At 42.9% G+C, this 18,758-nt stretch overlaps 1 protein-coding gene across 2 annotated transcripts in view; it reads right to left on the bottom strand.

The window, feature by feature from the left end:
- The window catches only part of MCC (MCC regulator of Wnt signaling pathway), a 323,312-nt gene that overhangs the window by 211,965 nt on the left and 92,589 nt on the right, over positions 1 to 18,758 (bottom strand). The window contains exon 2 of one of the 2 annotated variants that reach the window (XM_055435516.2): positions 4,242 to 4,342. The exons of the other annotated variant lie outside the window; for it this stretch is intronic. Within the exon in view, the coding sequence (XP_055291491.1) occupies positions 4,242 to 4,244 (3 nt within the window). The 5' untranslated portion in view covers positions 4,245 to 4,342. The remainder of the gene's footprint in view (positions 1 to 4,241; positions 4,343 to 18,758) is intronic. 2 annotated transcript variants of the gene reach the window in all.

The following is an 18,758-nucleotide window of genomic DNA, read 5'->3' on the forward strand; positions in this document are numbered from 1 at the left end:
TAGGTTAGCAGGATCCCACCTCAGACGTGCTGCATGTGCGTCAAAGCAATTTTTCACAGAAGGTATTGTCAGAGCATCTGCAATGCTCTTCAGAGAACAGGCTCGGTGATTGGTTTCCTGCCTACTTACACAATGAAGTCTTTACCTATATAGCAGGGTTTGTAGGAGTCTGCTCTCATATCTGAGAACGTGGTTGAGGGAGAAGACATTGCCCTCTTAACTGATGGTGGGTGCTGATACCCACCGCAAACCCCACTTAACTAAACAACCGAATAGGCTTAGAGGTCAGTTTGTAGCACACCTGAATGGAGATGCTTTATTTGAAACAAACATAGCATAAAACCCCATAAAAAAACATTTTCAGAAGCATGAAAAATGTAAGAGTGATATGCAACACATGCCTAACACATGGCTTCTCTGTGAGAACAGCCCTAACATGCTATAAAATTACAAATGATTATAGAGAAAGTACCTATTTTCAGCTTAATAAACTACCTTTTAATAAGGTCTTCCATTTAAAAACCGATGGGCATTTGATAATTAATATCCCATTAGATCTTTCAGTAAGAACACATCAATACAGAAAACTATGTTGGTATATAAATTATACATATAACCAACCTTTATCAATTCATATACAGACAATACACATCTATCCAATGCTAAAAGGCAAGGAAAAGTCAATTCCCCTTTCTCTGCCAAGCAGCCTGCTATACATTTCCTTCTCACGAATCTTTAATCCCTAGATATTCTGAATATGGGCATTTGTTGCTGACACAGACAAAGTTCTATGACCTGACTCCCCTCCAGGAATCACAGAAAAGGCTTCATGCCATTTTTAGAAAGCATTCAACATGTAGCCTCATCTTTGCAAACCAAAAAAAATCCCACACTGCAGGCAATGTCACTATAACGTCAGCATTCTCAGTTGTTACACACATGCGTGTAAGCACAACAAAAATGTAAGCCTCTAAATATAACCACGTTTATTTTACAATGCCAGTATTCAACCCCCAAATCTCTATCTTTCCAGCAACAGTGATCACTGCCTATAATTTCATTCTCTCAACTCCCAGCCCCTTACTCCAAAGGCTGCTCCTCCTACCATTCATGGACCAACACTGATTGTATGCCAAGACATTTTGCCAGGCATGAACACAACAACAAAACCAGTTACGGCCTGCAGGGACCTCAGGCGGAGAGATTCTTGCCCTTTGTAGATGGCAGGGTTTCTAAGGTGCCGGTGCCAGCCTCCCTCTAACCGCTGCTTTTTAAGGAAAGCGCAAAAGCAAAACCACCTTGTTCCATCACTTTCATCTACCTTCCCTTCAACTAGTGTTTCCATTTCCCGTCCAGTTCTAAGGTCTCTTCACCTCTGATTTACTTTAATCATTTTACTCTCTAACTCCTCCCAAACACCGCTTCTCAGTTTGTGGTGTTCCTTCTTCCTTCTGGAAGGAAGTATTTGTTCTTCTTGCATTTTAAAATTCAACGTGCTGGGCTTCCCTGGTGGCTCAGTGGTAAAGAATCTGCCTGCCAATGCAGGAGACACATGATCCCAGAAGACCCCACATGCCGAGGAGTAACTAAGCCTGTGTGACACAACTATTGAGCTTGTGCTCCAGAGCCCTGGAGCTGCAACTACTGAGTCCGCCCACCATGACCACTGAAGCCCATGCTCCCTAGAATCTGTGCTCTGCAGCAAGAGAAGCCACCGCAATGAGAAGCCCGTGAACTGCAACAAGAACAGCCCCCACTTGCTGCAGGGAGGGAAAAAAAAGCCTGAGCAGCAAGGAGGATCCAGCACAGCCAAAATTAAAGAAAGAAAGAAAACTATAAAATTCGATGTGCTTTTTTTCCAGTGAAAAAAATTCCTTCACCTGTATTTTCGGATAATCTAACCAAGCCTGTTTCTATAAGATTATAACTGAAATTGCTCTTGTCGTATGATGGAGCACCACTGTTGCAGTTGGCCACTTTTTCTAGGGTCTCTGTAACTTACTGCCAACCTCACGCCTCCTTAAGTCAGGAATAAACATGAAAATAATCAGAGTCCTCAAAGAGCTAAGTTAGTTGGCTAATAAGATATTTCATGAGGTATTAAAATATGAAATAGCAATGCGAACACTGCCCTGAGAGTTACACAGAACCAAGGAGGCTTGGGAAGGAGAGAGAACAGAATCTGATTTGTAGAAGCCATGTGAAACATAAAGCCTTCTGGTCTCCCAATGCTTTCAGTAGGTGCTCATAACCACCACGGCCCTTCAGGCAGTTCAGAACAAGCCATGTCCTAATAAAAATACACAGTTACAAACAGAGAACAGTAAAAAGACTGAAGACTGCCTGGAGCCTAATGAAGGCAGGCAGGCTTGCACCCAACAAGCTGCCTAAGGACTTGACAGCCTCGCGTCAAAGAGAGGGAAGGCAAGCTGAGGTCCTTTTCAGGCCAGGGTGAGGGTGGGGCGGGGAACTGTGTGCTGAAGCTGCCTGGTTCAAATGTATGGTCGATTTCTAATTCCTGATGTGCGTGCTCTTTCATACACACTCACACAGCCAGCAACTTTCCTTTGTTTTTCTGTCACTCACAGTTCTGTAAGAGCTACTTGGTCCGGAAGAGGACACACCGGCTAATCCTCAAGGCCTTTGGAATGCTAAAGCATTTCCCTGCAGGGTGCATCATTTATTCCACACACACACCACCCCCCCGGAAACGCCCCCCCTCACTTCCCCAGCCAGCCTCCTTTCTGAGGCACAAAACAGCACTAGGGAACCAGGGAGCCCAAAGGGAATTGGTCAGATGGGTGGTTTTCTGGCAGAGCTATTGTCTTTCTGTGTCCCTCCTCCCACCCCGTCTCCATGCTCCAGACTTTCAATACAAGGCCACGCACAGTAGTGTGAATGCACAAAAGCCCAAAGCCACACACCAAGCAGCTCCTGCTTCAGTCCTGAAAAGCTCCTGGGCTTCAGCCAAGGTCCAGCCTCCCCCCACACCCCAACCCATTCCCTTGGGCCTGCTTTCAAAGCCTGCAAAGGACAGCAGAGCTCTGGATGGGAAGCGCGACCTCAAGCTCACTCCTCTGCTCAGGGCTGCCTTCCTGTGGGCCACATTCATACCTCAAAACTTCATTTCCCACACACATTCCTGTTGCACTCCAGTATTGGGTGCTGTGGATACAAGGGTGAATCCTTGAGTAGCTCAGAGTCAAATAAGAAGTGAACACTTAAAATGCAACAGGACATGTGCTGTTAGAACAAAGGTGGCATGAGATCTTACTGCACGCTAGGTCTTTTCTTTGACTCCTTTAGCTTCTCTTTAGCTTCAGCTACCAGCGTTATGAATTCTAGAAACTTATTTCTGAATCTCTACATTTCTCCTGCCCCACCACTCTCTCAGTTCGTCATCAGCATCTCCCTCCTGGATTACTTCCATATGCAGATCCTTCTCACTACTTCTAATCACATCTCCTCCCAAGTCACGTTCCACAGGGCAGCCAGATATATCTTTCAAAACTTAAACTTGATGTGGTCCCCCCACCCCTGACATACAAAAATATTAGCCAATGGATCCTGATTACCATCAGGATAAAGGTCCATAAACACCATTTGGAACTCCTCTGTCCCCCCATGTTTCACTGGCACCTGACTCAGCCATATTGAAAAATTTGTGAAAGTGTGTGTTCATCACTCTGTCGTGTCTGACTGTTTGCAACCCCATGGACTGTTGCCCATCAGGCTCTTCTGTCCATAGAATTCTCCAGGCAAGAATAATGGAGTGGATAGCCATTCTCTCTCCAACCCAGGGATTGAACCGAGGTCTCCTGCATTGCAGGCAGATACTTTACTGTCTGAGTCACTAGGGAAGCCCTTCAAATCAACAAGGCTCCAGTCTGACTGGGAAGCCTGCACACAAACCATTCCCATTGTTCAGAACACAACTCTTATTTCCTCCAAATCCCTCATCCTCTACTTGTGCACCCAGTCTTTTAAGTTTGGGTGTAGATATCATTTCTTCCAGAAGCCTGTGCTGACCACCTTAGGCGAGGTTAGATGACTCTTCTTTAAAGTCCCCCTGTAAAACTTATCACCTTGTATTATAGTTGCTTGAGAGCTTATCTCTTTCCTCTAGACATCAAACCACTTGAGGACCTAGCATCTGAACTCACACAGAATAGTCTCTTGATATCTGCTGAAAATAAGTGATCAAAAGGACGGGGACAATGATCTTATATCTTTGTCCTTACCATAGTGCTCGACACGTGCAGACAACTGCTTATTGATGCAAGGTCTAACTCTGGCCGGAGACTTTGGTGGAAGGCTTCTTACAGGAAGGGATCATCTGAGTCTTTAAAGAAAAAAAACGGTCCATCTCAGGTTTGGTACAGCCAGGCTGTGAATATGCTGTCAGTGGCTGTCACTTTAGACAGATCCTCAAGTTAAAACAAAATGCCAAGTCTATATCTGGACAAAAGTGTAATTCAAAAAGATACATACACCCCTGTGTTCACTGCAGGACTGTTTACAATAGCCAAAACATAGAAGCAACCCAATGTCCATCGACAGGTGAATGGATAAAAAAGTTGCAACACATATACAACAGAATACTACTCAGCCATAAAAAAGAATGAAATAATGCCATTTGCAACAACACAGATGTAACTGAAGATTGTCATACTAAGTGAAGTCAGAAAGAGAAAAACAAATGCCCTATCATATCACTTATATGTGGAATCTAAAATCTGTAGATTCTATCTGCAAAATGGAAATGGACTCACAGATATATAGAACAGACTTGTGGCTGCCAAAGGGAAGAGGGGAGGTGGGGGTGAACTGGGACTTTGGGATTAGTACATACAAACTACTATAAAGATAACAAGGTCCTACTGTATAGCACAGGGAACTATATTCAATATCCTGTAATCAACTATAACGTAAAAGAATACGTGTGTGTGTATATATATATAACTGAATCACTTTGCTATTATATATATATATATACACCAGAAAAACTGAAACAACATTACAAGTCAGCTACACTTAAAAAAAAGACAACAAAACAAAACTGGTGTGTTATGGTATTATAGATATTCAGAAGTGAGAATAGTGTGAAATGAAGCATTAATACTCTTACATCAATGAGATGTTACTAAAACCACCTAATGACAGCAACATGTAAAAATGGATACCCTGAAGATTAAGTCTTACCAAAACTCTGGTTATATTCAGAAACATTCTGTCTGCGCCCAGTGGATAAAAACCTCAGTCTTTCAAAAAGAGATCAAAATTTTCTTCAGTGTCAATGACTTCAATATCTTTGGACACTAAGTACCAACCCTTCCCCTCACCCCCTTACTGACCTTCTCTGCAGAAAACATGAAAAGCAAACCCAAAATAATAGTATGTCTGTTGGTCCCAAAACAGATGGCCATTATTATGACTCCAGTTCAGTTCAGTCGCTCAGTCATGTCCGACTCCTTGCGACTCCATGGACTGCAGAACACCAGGCCTCCCTGTCCATCACCAACTCCCAGACCTTGCTCAGACTCAACTCTATTGAGTCAGTGATGCCATCCAACCATCTCATCCTGTCGCCCCCTTCTCCTGCCTTCAATCTTTCCCAGAATCAGGGTCTTTTCCAGTGAGTCTGTTCTTCCCATCTTTGGTGGCCAAAGTATTGCAGCTTCAGTTTCAGCATTGGTCTTTCCAGTGAATATTCAGGACTGATTTCTTTTAGGATGGACCGGTTGGATCTCCTTGCAGTCCAAGGGACTCTCAAGAGTCTCCTCCAGCACCACAGTTCAAAAGCATCAATTTTTCGGTGCTCAGCCTTCTTTATTGTCCAACTCTCACATCCATACATGACTATTGGAAAAATCATAGCTTTGACTGTATGGACCTTTGTCGGCAAAGTGATGTCTCTGCTTTTTAATATGCTGTCTAGGTTTGTCAAAAATAAAGTTGACACTGTTTCCACTGTTTTTCCATCTATTTCCCATGAAGTGATGGGACCAGATGCCATGATCTTTGTTTTCTGAATGTTGAGCTTCAAGCCAACCTTTTCACTCTCCTCTTTCACTCTCATCAAGAGGCTTTTGAGTTCCTCTTCACTTTCTGCCATAAGGGTAGTGTCATCTGCATATCTGAGGTTATTGATATTTCTCCCAGCAATCTTGATTCCAGCTTGTGCTTCTTCCAGCCCAGCGTTCCTCATGATGTACTCTGCATATAAGTTAAATAAGCAAGGTGACAATATACAACCTTGACGTACACCTTTTCCTATTTGGAACCAGTCTGTTGTTCGATGTCCAGTTCTAACTGTTGCTTCCTGACCTGCATACAGGTTTCTCAAGAGGCAGGTCAGGTGGTCTGGGATACCCATCTCTTTCAGAATGTTCCACAGTTTATTGTGATTGACACAGTCAAAGGCTTTGGCATAGTCAATGAAGCAGAAATAGATGTTTTTCTGAAACTCTCTTGCTTTCTCCATGATCCAGTGGATGTTGGCAATTTGATCTCTGGTGCCTCTGCCTTTTCTAAAACCTGCTTGAACATCTGGGAGTTCACAGTTTACATACTGCTGAAGCCTGGCTTGGAGAATTTTGAGCATGACTTTACTAGCATGTGAGATGAGTGCAATTGTGCGGTAGTTTGAGCATTCTTTGGCATTGCCTTTCTTTGCGATTGGAATGAAGACTGACGTCTTCCAGTCTTGTGGCCACTGCTGAGTTTTCCAAATCTGCTGGATATTGAGTGCAGCACTTTCACAGCATCATCTTTCAAGACTTGAAATAGCTCAACTGGAATTCCATCACCTCCACTAGCTTTGTTAGTAGTGATGCTTTCTAAGGCCCACTTGACTTCACATTCCAAGATGTCTGGCTCTAGGTCAGTGATCACGTTATCGTGACTATCTTGGTCGTGAAGATCTTTTTTGTACAGTTCTTCTGTGTATTCCTGCCACCTCTTCTTAATATCTTCTGCTTCTGTTAGGAGACGCTTGCTCCTTGGAAGGAAAGTTATGACCAACCTTGATAGTATATTAAAAAGCAGAGACATTACTTTGCCAACCAAGGTCCATCTAGTCAAGGCAATGGTTTTTCCCATGGTCATGTATGGATGTGAGAGTTGGACTGTGAAGAAAGCTGATCGCCGAAGAATCGATGCTTTTGAACTGTGGTGTTGGAGAAGACTCTTGAGAGTCCCTTATACTGCAAGGAGATCCAACCAGTCCATTCTAAAGGAGATCAATCCTGGATGTTCATTGGAAGGACTGATGCTAAAGCTGAAACTCCAATACTTTGGCCACCTTATGCAACGAGTTGACTCACTGGAAAAGATTCTGATGCTGGGAAAGGTTGGGGGCGGGAGGAGAAGGGGACGACAGAGAATGAGATGGCTGGATGGCATCACCGACTCTGTGGACATGAGTTGGGTGTACTCCGGGAGTTGGTGATGGACAGGGAGGCCTGGTGTGCTGTGATTCATGGGGTCGCGGAGAGTCGGACACGACTGAGCGACTGAACTGAACTGAGGTTTGTCATAGTTTTCTTCCAAGGAGCAAGTGTCTTAATTGCATGGCTAGAGTCACTATTGGCAGTGATTTTGGAGCCCAAGAAAATAAGTCTGTCATTGTTTCCCCATCTATATGCCATGAAGTTATAGGACCAGATGCCATGATCTTAGTTTTTTGAATATTGAACTTTAAACCAGTTTTTTCACTATCCTTTTTCACTTTCATCAAGAGGCTCTTTAGTTCTTGGCTTTCTGCCTTAAGGGTGGTGTCATCTGCATATCTGAGGTTATGATATTTTCCCCGGCAATCTCTATTCCAGCTTGTGCTTCTTCCAAGCCAGCGTTCCTCATGATGTACTCTGCATATAAGTTAAATAAGCAAGGTAGCAATATACAGCCTTGACATATTCCTTTTCCAATTTGGAACCAGTCCGTTATTCCATGTCCAATTCTAACTACTGCTTCTTGACCTGCATACAGATGTTTTAGGAGGCAGGTCAGGTGGTCTGGTATTCCCATCTCTTGAAGAATTTTCCACAGTTTGTTGTGATCCACATAGTCAAAGGCTTTAGTCAATGAAGCAGAAGTAGATGTTTTTCTGAAATTCTTTTGGTTTTTCTATGATCCAGCATATGTTGGCAATTTGATTTCTAGTTCCTTTGCCTTTTCTAAATCCAGCTTGAACATCTGGAAGTTCTTGGTTCACATATTGTTGAAGCCTAGCTTGGAGAATTTTGAGCATGACTGTGCTAGCGTGTGAGATGAGTACAATTGTGCAGTAGTTTGAATTTTCTTTGGCATTGCCTTTCTTTGAGATTGTAATGAAAACTGACCTTTTCCAGTCCTGTGACCACTGCTGAGCTTTCCAAATTTGCTGGCATATTTCCTGAGTACAGCACTTTCACAGCATCATCTTTTAGGATTTGAAATGCTTCAGCTGAAATTCCTTCACTTCCACTAGTTTTGTTCATAGTGATGCTTCCAAAGGCCCACTTGACTTCACACTCCAGGATGTCTGGCTCTAGGTGAGTGATCACACTATCATGGTTATCTGTGTCATTAAGATCTTTTTTTGTATAGTTCTGTGTATTCTTGACACCTCTTCTTAATATCTTCTGCTTCTGTTAGGTCTCACCAAAGTTTCTTTCCTTTATTGTGCCCATCTTTGCATGAAATGTTCCCTTGGTACCTCTAATTTTCTTGAAGAGATCTCTAGTCTTTCCCATTCTATTGTTTTCCTCTATTTCTTTGCACTGATCACTGAGGAAGGCTTTCTTATCTCTCCTTGCTATTCTTTGGAACTCTGCATTCAGATGGATGTATCTTTCCTTTTTTCCTTTGCCTTCCCATTTTCTTCTTTCCTCCACTATTTTTAAGGCCTCCTCAGACAACCATTTTGCCTTTTTGCATTTCTTCTTCTTGGGGATGCTTGGGTTATGACTCCATTTAAAAGCAAAAATAAGCTTTCAAACAACATGACATTTTCTTTTTCTTTATAATAAAACAATTAACTTGTACACAATCCATTTTAAATTTGAATCAAATCCCCATCCCACTTACCTCTACCTTTACTACAAAACTGCCTCAGTTACTATCTCCAGCCCAAATAGAAACCATCACTTAGTCATTTGACAAATACACATAATGCCTAATCTGGGACTTCCCTTGTGGTTCAGATGGTAAAGCATCTGCCTACAATGCAGGAGACCCAGGTTCGATCCCTGGGTCGGGAAGATCCCCTTTAGAAGGAAAGGGCAACCCATTCTAGTACTCTTGCCTGGAGAATCCCATGGACAGAGAAGCCAGGTAGGCTGCAGTCCATAGGGTTGTAAAGAGTCGGACAGGACTGGGCGACTTCACTTACTTAATGCCTAATCCTAAAATATGCTAAGTAGGGGGCTCGAATGATCACATTAATCTCTCAAAGAGCCACGGACTGCTTGATTGTTCAGTCAAAACCATTTCCAGTCATACCTTGTTTAATAACATCCCCTCCCCTTCGCCTGTTTCGGGGATCTGGAAACGACAGCCCATGAGTCAAATCTGGCCTGATGCCTGTTTTTATAAATAAAGCTTCACTGGAACACAGCCATGCTCATTCATTTACATGGTGACTTTGATTGCTTTTCCTGTTACAAAGGCAGTTCAGTAGTTGCAACAGAGACCAATCAGCCTACAAAATTTATGATAACTTCTATTTGGCCCTTCATAGAGGAGGTCTGCTTAGACCTGCCCTATCTGTGGTCACTTTATCCTGTGGGTTTCCTTCCCACCTCCATGACTGTTCCTTCACAAGCTTTCGTCTTCTATGGCCCAGTGGAGGTGGAGGCTGGTGCTCCCTAGAATTCTGTCCATCATCTCACTGACACACCCTCCCTCCGTCCATTGTGGTTCCGGTACCTGAACATCCCCCATCACAATCTGTAGGGAAATTATCTGTAAGCTGCTCTGTCTTCCCCAACAGACTGGGCTCCTTGAGGAAATGGCCCACATGTTTCAGCTATAGTTCCAGGCGCATGGTAGCCACTCAAAAAATATCAACTATAAGGCATTTCAAAAAAACATTTAAAAAGTTCAGCCATGATCTCTTGTGGAAAAATATTCAATTGATGCATGAAGTTTCTATTCTTTTGTGTTATCAGTTTCGACCTGTTTATAGGTGGGATGGGTTCTGACAAAGCAGAATCCCTGAATAGGGGATTTATCATCTAATTAAGAGTTCAAAGTCTGAACTTGCCATTTATTAGCCGTATGACCTTAGCTAAGATGCCTGTTCTCAGAGTCTCAGCTGCCTTATCTGTAAAATGGACGTACAGGCGGTTGTGAAACCAAAAATGTGTGTAAAATGTCTGCCACCTTGTTAAGTGCTCAGAGAACAGAAGTGTTATTTTTATGGACAAGTTCTTCTGCTTTAAGGCTCTAAAGAGACTGGCAAGAATGTCGCTGTAACTGTCAACTCCGAGTTAGAGCCTCACACTGATTTTTCATGCCAAGAGCCCAGGTTCGCATTTTACATTATAGAGCAAGTGGCTGAGTCATAAATGAGTACTTATCCTCCAAAATAAAAGGCAAAACTCTGAGAGAGGAGTTTTCCCTCTCTCCCCTAAAGATTCTGTTAAAAACCATTAGTATTATTCACAATAGCTGGGACATGGAAGCAATATAGCTGTCCAATGACAGATGAATGAATAAAGAAGCTTTGGTACATATACACAATGGAATACTACTCAGCCATAAAAAGGAATAAATGTGAGTCAGTTCTAGTGAAGTGGATGAACCTAGAGCCTACTATACAGAATGAAGTAAGGTAGAAAGAGAAAAATATATATATGTTAATGCATACATATGGAATCTAGAAAGATGGTATTGATGAACCTACCTGCAGGGCAGCAACCGAGACACAGACAAAGAGAACAGACTTACAGACAAGGGCGGGGGAGAGGAAGGAGAGGGTGAGATGGAGGGGCGCATGCAAGCATGTACACTGACATGTGTAGAACAGATTCCAGTGGGAATTCTCTGTATGATTCAGGGAACTCAAACCAGGGCTCTGTGACAACCTAGAGGGGTGAGAAACGGTGGGAGGCAGAAGGGAGGGGATATATATGCACCTATGGCTAATTCAGGAAGCAACAGTTAGAACTGGACGTTGAACGACAGACTAGTTCCAAATAGGAAAAGGAGTACGTCAAGGCTGTATATTGTCACCCTGCTTATTTAACTTATATGCAGAGTACATCATGAGGAATGCTGGGCTGGAAGAAGCACAAGCTGGAGTCCAGATTGCTGGGAGAAATATCAATAACCTCAGATATGCAGATGACACTACCCTTATGGCAGAAAGTGAAGAGGAACTCAAAATCCTCTTGATGAAAGTGAAAGAGGAGAGTGAAAATGAAAAGGTTGGCTTGAAGCTCAACATTCAGAAAACTAAGAGCATGGCATCTGGTCCCATCACTTCATGAGAAATAGATGGGGAAACAGTGGGAACAGTGTCAGACTTTATTATTTTGGGCTCCAAAATCACTGCGGATGCTGACTGCAGCCATGAAATTAAAAGACGCTTGCTCCTTGGAAGGAAAGTTATGACCAACCTAGAGAGCATATTAAAAAGCAGAGACATTACTTTGCCAACCAAGGTCCGCCTAGTCAAGGCTATGGTTTTTCCCATGGTCATGTATGGATGTGAGAGTTGGACTGTGAAGAAAGCTGAGTGCTGAACAATTGATGCTTTTGAACTGTGGTGCTGGAGAAGACTCTTGAGAGTCCCTTGGACTGCAAGGGGATTCAGCCAGTCCATTCTAAAGGAGATCAATCCTGGGTGTTCATTGGAAGGACTGATGCTAAAGCTGAAACTCCAATACTTTGGCCACCTCATGCGACGAGTTGACTCACTGGAAAAGACTCTGATGCTGGGAGGGGTTGGGGGCAGGAGGAGACGGGGACGACAGAGAATGAGATGGCTGGATGGCATCGCCGACTCGATGGACATGAGTTTGAGTGAACTCCGGGAGTTGGTGATGGACAGGGAGGCCTGGCGTGCTGTGATTCATGGGGTCGCAAAGAGTCGGACACGACTGAGCGACTGAACTGAACTGATGGCTAATTCATGTTGATGTATGGCAGAAATCAAAACAATATGTAAAGCAATCAATTAAAAATAAATAAATAAGTAACAAAATAAAAAACCAACAGTGCTGATATTAAATTGATGCATCAACAAACTATCCTACAACTTGCTTTTTCCTGATAGACTTGACCATGACTTGCTTTTCCAGCTCTGACATACCTTCAAACTCCAGCTGCAAATTTTAAGAGTAGGTATTTTAATAATCAGAAGACAATATTGTGTAAATCAAACTTTTAAGGTCTCATTATTGCAAAGATAGCTTTTCAAAATTAATGAATATATATATATATCTCAAACATTTTCTTTCTTTAAAGGTAAAGCTTATCTGTTTTAGGAGGCTAAAACAGAGACACTTAAATTTTGCACGTCAAAATGAAAAGAGAGATTAAGAGCAATAAATTCACTGAAAGGAATCACTCAGATATCCCACTAATATATTAAAATATTTGGAAAGGCTGGGAATTAAGTGGGGTTGGGGGTAGAGTTTTAAGTTGATTAAGAGAAAAGCTCTACCTTCCACATCTATCCTTTAATTGATGCTTTGGTGGCTTCATGTGAGTATGATGGATGGCCAAAGCCCTGTCATTTATCTTTTGGAGTGAAACCAGAGAGTCCAGGCAGCGCCCTGGGAGCACTGCTCATTGCGGGGCTAGCCTGTCTGCTCCCAGAAGAGAACTACTGGGAGATCAGAAAGGACACATGCACTGTGTGTGTGTGTTTGTGTACATCACACCCACATACGCGTCTTTCAACTCAGCACATTTCGGGGGCTGAGGAAGTAGCTATGTACAACAGAACTCTTTAACAGTATTTTCTGCAGCGTGATCTGCCCCATGTTGACCAGGCTGTGCAAACAGTTTGGCTTAGAAAGGAGCCACAACTTCTAACTGAGCGTCCTGCGCCTAAGCAGTGGCCCAGGAGGGCGGGACGGGGGCAGTGGAGCCCTCTACCCAGCTCCTCTTCCTCACCAACCTGATACTGGCAAGAAACGACTTTGAAATGTATGCTGGGTAGGTGGATCCTTATCCTGGCTTTTATTATATTTTTTTGTACCTCTAACATTTGCATCTTCTTAAGATTAGCTGCTAGTTTTGTCCCTGAGTTGAAAGGTTGGGGGTGGGGTGGAACAGCATTTCAAGAGCAGAGTGAGCAGCAGACAAGGGCAAAGGGCAGAGTGTGACCTGCGGGTTTGCTCTGCTTTCTCCCCATTACTGACATTACCACTCTCAACCAGGCGGGCAGAAGGTCAGGCAGAATCATCAGTTAAGTGCATTAGGGTTCCCTTCTTCTTTTCTACAAATCCCACATGGGCTACTATTAAGAAAATGCCTAAGGGCAGAAATGAACTTCATAACACCAAAGTGTAGGTGCATTTCAATTTATACAAGTTCAAAAAGCTAAAAAAAAAAACCCAACCCCTCAAATAAGTGAAGCCATTTTTTTTCACATCACAAAAGAACTCACTACAGAATTTACATAGAATATGAATGTCCTCTCAGGCACTTAAAATGATTAAACCTTTGGTTTGCACACAACGTATTCTGTGTATCTTTTGTGCAAATCAAAATACACTCAGACACAAAGAAAGCTCGGTTTAGCTATGTCAACAAATAAAATTTTTTAATTAATAATTATCTATCAATAGAAAGGGCAACATTATAGAAGCACCTTTGGCAATAATCTAAAACTAAGATTATCCACAGAAATTCTCAACATATTACAGAGAATACATAACAATTTATGGTTTTTTTTTTTTTAATGGAAAGCAGTTCAGTTCAGTTGCTCAGTTGTGTCTGACTCTTTGTGACCTCAAGAACCGCAGCTCGCCAGGCCTTCCTGTCCATCACCAACTGCCAGAGTCCACCCAAAACCCACGTCCATTGAGTTGGTGATGCCATCCAACCATCTCATCCTCTGTCGTCCCCTTCTCCTTCTGCCCTCAATCTTTCCCAACATCAGGGTCTTTTCAAATAAGTCAGTTCTTAGCATCAGGTGGCCAAAGTATTGGAGTTTCAGCTTCAACATCAGTCCTTTCAATGAATATTCAGGGCTGATTTCCTTTAGGATGGACTGGTTGGACCTCCTTGCAGTCCAAGGGGCTCTCAAGAGTTTTCTCCAACACCACAGTTCAAAAGCATCAGTTCTTTGGTGCTCAACTTTCTTTATTGTCCAACTCTCACATGATATGAGAGTTGATGGAAGTAGGGGGAGTCTTTAAAAAAAAATCACCATATAAAAGAAATGCAGTAAACCAGCTGTTTTGAGATTGTCCTCTGCCTCTTGAAAATGTTTTTAAGTTTCTGTAAACAATGAGGTATTTGCCATCAAACCCAGAATAAAATGTCTAAGGAGGTAACCTGTTCATTGCTTTCATCTTTGTGGTTGTTTTAAATGCTGGGATGCTGAAGATTTCATTTGAACAGAGTTCTGTGCCAAAGAGGTCTGGAAACTATTGTTTGGAAGGTGCCGTGCAGTCTGTGCACAGCAAAGTCTAAGGCAACAGCCCTTGGCAACAAACTCACTCCAGAGTCCTTTCCTCCAGGGCCCGTACCTCCTGCCACGACTCACTGCGCTAAGTTACCAGCATTAACAATCAGCGATTAAAACATCACCAGTGATCACTTGTATTTATCTATAAGCTTACTTAGAAATAGTTTTAACATGTTTTTAGTCTCAAAAAAGTTTATTTGAAGGGACGTGAAGTTAAAATCTTACTATCTTACAGAATATACCATTTCTCGGTGTGTTAATAGTGGCATATTACTGATAGCCATACAATCATTACTTCAAAAAATTTAATAAGTCCCAGCCAGGGAACAGTATAGTGAATCCTGCTACACCTATCCTCTCAATTTTGTATATGGCTGAAATTTTCCACAATAAAGACTTATTTTAAGTCTTTGAAAGCAGTTAAAGGCCGAACTTCATGTCTTTTAACCATAGTCCAGAAGGTTTGGATCTGCTGTGATGACTAGTGGTGCTGTGATGATTAGGACAATCTGGCCTGCAGACTAGTTCTTCTTGGTCTTTTCCTACACCCCTTTCTGCTCTGAACCACGGGGTGTTCATGGTACAGTGCCAGTGTTCTCTATACCACTAGACTGACCTGCCAGCTATAAGGAGCTGCGGTGCATCACATACTTCTGGTTAGTGACTGAAATAAACTCAGCCCACCTGATCATGAGCCCTTCTGTCCATGTCATTTTGCTTGGAGGCTCCCAAAAAAGCAATAGGCAAATCCCAAAACAAAGTGAGTAAGGTCATTTCCCTGGAGAAGGAAATGGCAACCCACTCCTGTATTCTTGCCTGGAGAACCCCATGGACAGAGGAGCCTGGCGGGCTATAGAGTCGTACATGACTGAGCACACACATGCACACCAGGTCATTTCCAACAAAAATATAGAGGTGCACTATTAAGTAAACTCAGATTCTATAAATAATCTGTATTCAGCAATTAGTCAGGTTTCCTTAAAGTAAGAATAATCTTCGTCTCCTCTCTGAATCAGGCAGGAAAACAACCTAGAGTGGCAATGTGACTTGGAGAAATCATCGGCCACATAGGATTAATGAACAGGAATCCTAGTAAATGTGAAGCCATTTCACATGAAGACCAACAGTATGGTGTTAGTCTGGGTTCTAGAATTCTTCAGGTCTGGTTTACTCACCTATAAAAAGTGAGGTTTTGCTTTCTATTATTTAAGGCCCTTCTGGGCACAAAAGTGTGTAAGCCTAAGGCCGTAACTATGAGCTAAAAATTAGCTCTATTTTTAGCCTTTTCTTCTGAAAACAAGTCTATTGAAGACAAGAAAATAAACAATGGAGTAGTTTAAAAGGAAAGGTGGTCCCAGTCGGCCTTCATCTGAACAAATAAAGCTGAGACTATAGTACTTGCAGTAGTTTTTTACACATTTTCCTAGTCCACTCACCTCCACACCCACTTTGACTTTTAAAAGAAATTTGCTTTGGGAAAGAATTAAGAAGCACCTATGAAAAGCAATGATGTATTCTAGACAATGGACAAGACCAAAGAAATAGAGACTCCGTCTCTTTTCAATTTTGAGGCATAATAGTTGATACAAAAAAATGCACACATTTAAAACAGATGATTAGGAAAGTTAACATATTTACACTTGTGAAACAATGACCACAATCAAGAGTGAACACGTTACCCAATGACCCACAGAAAGGTCCCCTGCCTGTTCCTGCATCCCCCAGGCAATCACTGATCTGCTTTCTGTCACTACAGATCATTGTGTTTTCCTATAGCGTTGCATACATGGAATCGCACACTCTGTACTCTTTTTCTGGTCTAGCTTGTTTCACTTAGCATAAATATTTTGAGATTCACCCACGTGGCTGCATGTATCAACACTTCACACTACTGAGAACATTTTATTGTGTGGCTCTTACACTGTCTGTTTATCCATTCACTTGTTGACGGACATATGGGTCAGTTATGGGTTTTGGCTGTTGCAAATAAAGCTGCTATGAACATCTGTGTCCAGTTTTTTGGAATGGCCAGATGATATAGAAGGTGCATGTTTAACTTCTTAGCTGCCAGTCTGTTTCCTATAGTTGTGAACAGAATTACTCTCACACCAGCAGTGTATCGGAGTTCCACGGTTTGCTCCATGTTCACACCAGTCCTCGTTCTATTCAGTCTTTCTGGTGTAGCCATTCTCACGGGTGTATAGTGGTTCTGGGTTGGTGAACATATGACGATTCAAGGACAGAGGTGTGTTCAGAGAGCACGGGAGCCCCACGCCCCTTCCCACATATCCTGCACTAGTTATCTCTTTAGCCAGCTGTTGATTCCTATTCCTTGATATCCTTTGTAATAAACCAGTAATTAGTGACTAAACTGGTTTCCTGAGTCATGGGAGCCAATTTAGCAAATTAATCAAACCCAAGGAGAGTATCATGGGAACCTTTAATTGACGGCCTGTCCATCAGAAGCACAGGCAACAACCTGGACCTGCAACTGGGATCTGGAGCATAGGACCGTCTTGTGGGACTGAGTCCTTAACCTGTGGAGTCTGAGGCTGTCTCCAAGTAGACAGTGTCAGGAGTGAGCTGAATTGCACAACACTCAGCTGGTTTCTGAGAATTGGCTGGTGGTGAGGAAACACCCTTGTACATCAGATCTGGGGGCAGAATCCTACTAGAGTGGGTTGTAGGAGGAATCTTCAGGGAACACCCGCTGAGGGTGCAACTCCTGAGCTAATGACAGGAATCAAAGGCTCTGCAGGTGCCATCTCACTCATCACTGAAGTACAGCGCCTGGGGCTCAGATATTTTTTTGCAAATCCGAGGATGTGAGGGGGTCAAAACTCGCACTCCAGGCAGCCAGGACTTCACCAGCCCAGGGCAGAGGCAAAGGGATAACAATGGGCTGCAGAAGTGACATCAAGTGAGAAACAGGCAGTGCAAGAAGACGGGGCTGGTGGCAAGCAGGATACTTCTTGTGGAAGGTCTCCTGTGCCCATAATCACGTCCTGTTTGTGAAATATTCATTAACAAAATTGAAAACTCTGGGGATTCACATGCAAATCTGGGTTTGGGGCTTGATTCCCCGACTTGAGAAGCATCTATCTCCTTAGAGACACCCTAGTCACCAAGGTCCCTTCCCCAACCTGGATCCTGAGAACGAATTTGATAATGGAACTCAGTATTAGATAAAACCACTCTGGTTCAACACCAAGCCCGCAACAGAACGACTGGTAGCAGGGACAGAGGAGGAGAGGCAGCAAGTGCTTCCCCTAGGGCAGGGGAAGCAGGAACTGGAGACAGAGACGGGTTGAGAGTTATGGGGTTTTTTGTAAACCAAGGATTTTATGATCATTCAATAGAGGAAGGAGGAGGAAATGGCAACCCACACCAGTATTCTAGCCTGGAAAAATTCCATGGACAGAGGATCCTGGTGGGCCACAGAGTCAAGATATGACTGAGCGCACAAGGCTTTTAGCCTATGTAGGAAGGAAGGGTCCAGGCATCAATGTGGGTAGCTTGGTTTCTATTACCTGGCTACAGACTTGACATTTCACCAAATAAGTAGTTCATTCCTAACACACCTTGCTTGAAAACTGCCGCTCGTGCCAAGCCCTCCAATACTGGCATTATGACCAGGTCCTAGGTCAAGGACTTCTGAGGCCTTCTCCGTGTCAGTCCCCATCTCCTTGCTCTGCTCCCTGTATTACCAACACTTCCTGAAAGCTTATCAGGTACCAGGCAATATTTAAGTCTTCTTATAAACAATAACTGAATTTATACTCAACAATTCTTAAAGTAGATATAGTTAATACCTCTATTTTACAGATAAGGGAATAGGTTAAGCAACTTGCCCAAAGACACACAGCTAACAAGTGACAGAGATAGGATCTGAACCTGGCAGTCTGACTCTAGACAGACCACATGTTCTAAACTACTTTTCACACTGTACTCAAATGGATTTGTAACCGAGAGACTCAGAAAACTCAAGAGAATAAAGCAACTTGATGGGTTAATGCACTCATCAACTCCACCCCACCACTCCCCCTTCCTTGATATCATCTAGCCTGTGATCTCCAAGCCTGGCTCATAACACTGTCCTAAAGAACTGTTTACAAGTACAGATATCAAC

This window comes from Moschus berezovskii, chromosome 9 (genome assembly GCF_049115385.1).
Source record: "Moschus berezovskii isolate FMDL1 chromosome 9, NW_MosBer_1.0, whole genome shotgun sequence".
In the NCBI taxonomy this organism is placed as follows: Eukaryota; Metazoa; Chordata; class Mammalia; order Artiodactyla; family Moschidae; genus Moschus; species Moschus berezovskii.